This window comes from Arachis ipaensis, chromosome B10, assembly GCF_000816755.2.
Source record: "Arachis ipaensis cultivar K30076 chromosome B10, Araip1.1, whole genome shotgun sequence".
Taxonomy (NCBI): domain Eukaryota; kingdom Viridiplantae; phylum Streptophyta; class Magnoliopsida; order Fabales; family Fabaceae; genus Arachis; species Arachis ipaensis.
In genome coordinates this window covers 107,147,556-107,153,489 of record NC_029794.2, presented here as the reverse complement: position 1 = coordinate 107,153,489, position 5,934 = coordinate 107,147,556, and the positions used below count along the sequence as shown (strand labels likewise).

The 5,934-nt window shown below is 39.4% G+C and overlaps 2 protein-coding genes across 3 annotated transcripts in view; both read left to right on the top strand.

The window, feature by feature from the left end:
* LOC107621562 (transmembrane protein 18) lies at window positions 1-2,021 on the top strand. 2 transcript variants are annotated; one of them, XM_016323592.2, is made up of 4 exons: window positions 1-329; window positions 733-838; window positions 1,405-1,553; window positions 1,680-2,021. In XM_016323592.2, the coding sequence occupies exons 1-4, from the start codon at window positions 189-191 to the stop codon at window positions 1,692-1,694; spliced, it is 411 nt and encodes a 136-aa protein (XP_016179078.1). In that variant the 5' UTR covers window positions 1-188; the 3' UTR covers window positions 1,695-2,021. The 2 variants fall into 2 exon arrangements, with proteins under 2 accessions (XP_016179078.1, XP_016179077.1); XM_016323591.2 differs by having other exon boundaries at window positions 5-329; window positions 1,642-2,021.
* LOC107623945 (FHA domain-containing protein PS1) overlaps window positions 2,263-5,934 on the top strand; it is a 3,907-nt gene continuing 235 nt past the window's right edge. The window contains exons 1-6 of the mRNA XM_016326354.2: window positions 2,263-2,817; window positions 2,905-3,119; window positions 3,305-4,912; window positions 5,009-5,141; window positions 5,239-5,591; window positions 5,681-5,934. Of these exons, the coding sequence (XP_016181840.1) occupies window positions 2,547-2,817; window positions 2,905-3,119; window positions 3,305-4,912; window positions 5,009-5,141; window positions 5,239-5,591; window positions 5,681-5,905 (2,805 nt within the window). The 5' untranslated portion in view covers window positions 2,263-2,546 and the 3' untranslated portion in view covers window positions 5,906-5,934. The remainder of the gene's footprint in view (window positions 2,818-2,904; window positions 3,120-3,304; window positions 4,913-5,008; window positions 5,142-5,238; window positions 5,592-5,680) is intronic.

The following is a 5,934-nucleotide window of genomic DNA, read 5'->3' as shown; positions in this document are numbered from 1 at the left end:
TTTATATTGGGCCCAGCCCATTTACGGGCCCACAATGAGAAGCTGGAGAAGGTTGGGGGATTTGGCGAAGATTCACGAGAAGAGTCTAGCTTCAGTTGCGGTTGTTGCTGTCGTTGATTCTAATTGTTATAGTTCCAAATTGTAATGCAGATTCAACGATTTCACAGATAGCTTTGAAGTTAGTTAGAATGGAGGAGGTGAAATCTGCAGTGGAGGAGCACATGGATCTCATGGCGGATCTCGTCCAGAAGCTGTCTTCCGAGTTTCGTGCCGGCCTCCTCCCCGCCTACGATAACTTCATCGGCTTCTTCCACGCCATTGATTGGAAGGTAAGTTAATTCACAATTGAATTCTAAATCTGTGTGGATTTGCGTGTTGATTAATTAATAATGTGTGTTAAGAATGTGGGAAGTTGTAAGAGGAAGAGAGAAAAGAGATGTTTTCAGAAAACACAGTAAGAAAGAAAGATGAAAAAATGAATGAAGTGAAATTGGCAATCTGAAACTGATTCTGTTAGTTGCCTCGCTATTTATATTGGCTATGACTAACAAGTTCATTACAAGAATAGCTTAACTAATCAATCCGATAATCATCTAACAATATGTTATTAATTGCTAACCATACTCTAGCTAAAATCACATAAGGGTCATGTAATAATGTGAAATATGGATTTGTTAATTCTGTTATTATTTCTATCCAGTTAGTTAAGACGGTTGGTTGGTTGTGTTTCAGGAACCATGGTTGATTGGTTTGGGTGGGTTCCACATAGTGTTGCTTCTTGTGACTATCATCACCAGGAGGAAAACTAACTTCCAGATGTGTTTGTTCCTTCTCACATGTATGAATATGATCTGTTACTTTTCATGTAGTTAGCTATAGCTTCTTTCCTCTTCATAATATGCAATTTTTATGTGAAGTTTTCAGATTCCTGTTTTCATTTTGATTTTGATTTTTGAATTCATGTGTGCAAATCCTTTTTCTCTCTTGTCGTATTTGATTTGATCATTGTGAACATTTCTAAACTTGTCACATAAGGAAGAGGGCCTACGGAACTAGATATATTTGTTTAGGATGATCTTAACTAGTAACCACTGGTGAGAGATGCTGATATGAAATATCGTTTTGATTTTTTGATTTACAAAATGAATGTAGCTAGAATGCAGCAATGTGTTTAGGACATGGGAGTATGACAATTTTGTAACAAGTTGTTAAGTAGGTGAATCATTGGAAGTCACTAAATCTTGAAGATATCAATGAATTTCTCCGGGATTTGTAATACCATTTAAACATCTTTATTATATTCATTGACACATCTCTTTGTGCAGTTGAATGGCAGTCTTGAAGATATTCCTGAATTTCTCGTCTTTATGTATCTTTTCTTACCGAGAGAATGTTCTAATGCAGTGGCCAGTGTATATCTCGCTGAGAGGCTTAACACTGTTCTGAGGATGAACTCGAAAAGCTTCTCTAGTCAAAACTATTTTGATCCAAATGGACTATTTATCTCAGTTCTTTGGTCGGGACCCCTTCTTGTCATTGCTATGATAATTCTGGTTAGTATTTTCCATCATGTAACTCATTTAAATGATGGTCCTCTTTTCTTATTCAATACATTAACTTGAAGTATCTTGTCTCTAGCAGATCAACACACTCTTCTCCTTGTGTTACTTGATTGTTAGGTGGAAAAGAGCTGAACTAAGACATCGTGCAAGCATTGCTCGTAATAAGGAGGAATAGTTGTTCATACTATCTTTTTTTTCCTTCCGGATTAAACTCTAAGGAATTTCGTCTCAGTGAGGAGATCAGATTACATGGTCGTAGAGATGGATTTTTTGTTGTTGTTTTTCTTATCATTGTAATATACCTTTTCATGTATACTTACTACACTATTCAAAGGGGAAGTGGGGGTATAATTTTACCCCTTTTAGCTCGTGTTCATCATAACCATGGATAATCAAGGACGAGAACTATTTCCTTTATTTATTTATTTATTTATTTTTGTTTCCTTGTTGAGAGCCGTTCACTTATTTTTCTTCAATACTGGTGCCGTGTAAACTTCGTCTGGAATTTGACTATTGGTTGGCTCTTAAAATTTTTGGGATATCAAAAGAGTAGGACAAATGCTGTATGTAAATTTGTAATGGTGTGTTGGTGTATAAGAACATTTTGACGGTCATACGAAGCATGCTTGAGAATTTTTCTTTTAGTTTTTTGAGTGAAAATTCGTTCATGTTTAAATTGTACAGTCAAGCAACTCGCGATTCAGTGAAGAAGATCTACCAGCTCAATCCTTTTATGTGCATAATTGCATTTGGTTATGCTCGAAAGAATAATGAAATTGTTATTGAAATATAGGAACAATTTTAAAATCCGCAATCTCCCATAGCCTAATAATTGCAGTCTATATCATCATTGTGTAACGCGTGCATTTGGCCAATAGCCGTTTGAAGCTTCAACGGTCGAGTAATTTAAAAAATCAAATTCAAAAACCCTCTATTCCCCCATTCTTGTCTACTCCCATTTCCCTTTCCGTCAAAGAAGAAGGAATGGCTTCCAAATCAAAAGCTGAAGAAGATGAGGAGGTAAAGATCCCAGTTTTCACAGTGCTGAAGAACAACACGATCCTGAAGAACATCTTCATTGTCAACAAGCCCCCGTCACCGTCAGCCTCAAGAAGCTCTCACGAAGATGTTCTGATGGTTGGTCGCCACCCTGATTGCGATCTCATGCTCACTCACCCCAGCATCAGCCGATTCCACCTCCAAATCCGCTCCAAACCCTCCTCTCAATCTCTCTTCGTTCAAGATTTATCTTCCGGTACTCCTTAATCTCGTCTTTTTGTTTTTCTTTTTATCCGTTGGAAGAAGCTTGATGGCAGGTCTCTCTTTTCCGTTTTATTTGCAGTTCACGGGACATGGGTTTCTGGGAAGAAGGTGGAAGCTGGAGCTAGCGTGGAGATGAAGGCAGGTGACACGCTCAAGATCGGGGTTTCCAGCAGGGTTTATCGTCTACATTGGATTCCCATTAACCGTGCCTATGATATGGAAAACCTATTTCTGTCCCAGCTTGAGGCGGTTCCAGAGGAAGAACAACAAGAAGAGGAAGAGGAGGGAAAACAGGTAGAATTATTTGTGATATTCTGCTTGCTGTATGCTTATTTCTTTATGGTTTTGTTAGCAATTTTTATTATATCATGTGTCACACTCTTGTTTTGAGCCTTGTAAACATTGCTTTGTGTTATGGAATAAGGCTTGCTTTGTCTTTTTTATCCTTGTTGGAAGTTTATGTTGCTGCATTTTTGTAGATGTTGAAGAATTGTATTCCTGTTGAAGAGGATGAAATTCAGTCAGTGGATTCAATTCTCAAGTGTATCTCCTCTTTATTCCTTGATGAGAATTTCGGAGTTACCAAAGAAAATGACATTCTAGCCGCATCCCCTGTGTTGGAAGAAATGAAGAGTCAATGCAGAGATGAAATGATTGGATTTCCAAGCTCTGCTGTTGAAAATAAACTCTCTGACTCTATAATCGAGGTTCATTCACCACCTGATATGAAAGCTGTGAAAGTTGTTGGCCAGGGAACTGAGATGCAGGGATTCTACACTCCACCTGGCAAAATTCCTTCTCAATTGTCGTCCTGTGAAAACCAGTGGTCCTGCTTGCTTTTTAATACTGATCCTGCATCTTTCGGGGAAGAATGTGTAGCCGAGGGTATAGTACATACAGAATCTGAGTATGAGTGTACAGCCAAAGATACTGGAAAGGTTACTGACATTTTATCTGCTGGAGGAGGAGTGTGCAGTTACGACGACACATGCAGGTCAGTTGAGGAAGTAATTCCTTATACGAATTGTAAACACATCGAAGTTGAAGAAGTTGGTGTGGATTCACTACCTGATGGAGAGAAACAAGATCCATGTGGTGAAGAGTTCTCACTGGATGAGATACTTGAAGATATTGGAAACAAATACACTGCTGGTATCTGCTCCTCGTCACTTCAGCTAGGGTCGGAGAATTTGTCAATGGCTTCAGAAACTGTTCTGAGTATTAGGAATAACAAGACCCTCCAATATAATATGGAAACCTTTGGAAGTTGCAAAGAAGCAATGGCTAAAAAATCAACAAATAGTAATATTTGGTCAAGAAGGGGTAAAGCTGCCAATGCTCCCCAAATTCAAACCAGCAAGAGTGCATCAAGGAGCAAGGCTAGTGCTGATGAGGAAGAAGACAATGATGATGAAGTCTTCACTCCAGATAAGGAAAACTTCAGTCCAAATACCCTTCAATTGCTATGCTCCAAAAAGATGGGCATGCTTGAAGAAGTTAAGCCTTCCAAGTCTCAAAGGTCGCAGAAGGATCTTTTCTCTGTTTTGGATGGGGTGAAAGAAGAATTATTTGCTCCAGATCAGGAAAATCTCAGCCCAAATACTCTTAGACTGCATCATCTGGCAAAGAAGAGTATTCTCGAAGAAACTAAATGTTCCAAAGCTCAATGTTCACAAAATTCAGAGAGCCTGTTTAGTGCCAACATCTATCCAGATGAAAATATAATTCCCTCTTCACACACAGAGAATGAAGCTCCAAAAGTAGCCCCAGAGCACAAATCACGAAGAAAGCCTTTTGGCAGTCTTGAGTTGGCACAGTGCTCAAAAAGTTCAAATAGAAAGATAATGGCCGCTTCAAAGAAAGAGAACGCAACTCCAAAACTAGCCCAAGAACCGAAGTCGCGAAGAAAACCCTTTGGCAATCATATTGAGCTGGCAACAGATACTATGACACTGGATAACAGAGTGGCAAGGGTGCCCTTCCAACTTCTAATAGATGCAGGAGGGACCACCTGTCCTGTTTCTGCTGCAAAAGGCATTGATGTTGGTAAGGATGGACGAATTTTTGACATGCACATCAACCATTCGGTAAGTAGACATAAGGAGAATAATCCATTTATGCTTATTATGATTGATTAAAAAAATATATTTTAGTGAATGCTTACACATCTGTTGCATTAACAGGATATTTGCTTGGACCAAAAGAGGAGCTGGGATATGGTTGTGGACACTGCAACTCTTATGAACAAGGAATCAAGGAATGCTCTACAGCTTTTACAAGGTCTCAAGGGAACTCAATTAATCGTCCCAAGATCGGGTAATATATTTTTGTCAAGATTTTTGCCTCACTAACTGCTTCAAATTTTGCTGTTTTTCAATCCTCATAAATATGGTTGTCGTTCTGTAATATTCAGTCATAAGGGAGCTGGACAGTAAGAAGAGACAGTACTCCGTTTTTAAAAGAAACTCAGGCGCTTCCTTGGCACTAGAATGGATTGAGGACTGTATGTTGAAGACAAGATGGTGGATTCATGTCCAAAGCTCAATGGAAGAAGAAAGGTTGATTGCTCCTACCCCACCTGCTTCTCCTCAAACTCAGTTTAATGAAGAGAGTTGGACTTTTCCTGCTGCGATTATGGAAATTGCTTCACCGACGGCAGAAGATCAAATCCTTGACTTTGCTCTTGCATATAAAAGAAGGCAAAATGATGGACAACTTGTCCTGCTTAGTGAGGATGTCACTTTGAAGATCAAAAGCATGGCAGAGGTATAGTATACACTTTTCATATTTGCAATCATGGTTGTCTTCATTTTCCAAACTCTCTTGGATGAAATTCTCTATGATTGTTACTGCAGGGGTTGCTCTGTGAATCAGCGCAGGAATTTCGCGCGAGCCTGGTGAATCCATTCTCAGAGAGGTTCCTATGGACCAACAGCTCTCCTCGAGGGCAGACTTGGTCTTGTCAGGATGATCATGTTTTGAGGGAGAAGTACTGTCGTCTGCCGGTGAGGAAGTCATCAAAGGGTGCTGCAAGTGGATTGAAGCTCATTCTGCTTCACAATTCTCAGTATGGGAAATGATCCGCCCAACTTTAGAGTTCAGTCCAGCC

Coding starts and splice junctions, on each gene's coding strand:
- LOC107621562 (XM_016323591.2), top strand. CDS start 189: ATGGAGGAGGTGAAATCTGCAGTGGAGGAGCACATGGATCTCATGGCG. Junction 839..1,404: donor GTGTTTGTTCCTTCTCACAT/GTATGAATATGA, acceptor GTTCTAATGCAG/TGGCCAGTGTATATCTCGCT. Junction 1,554..1,641: donor TCATTGCTATGATAATTCTG/GTTAGTATTTTC, acceptor TGTCTCTAGCAG/ATCAACACACTCTTCTCCTT.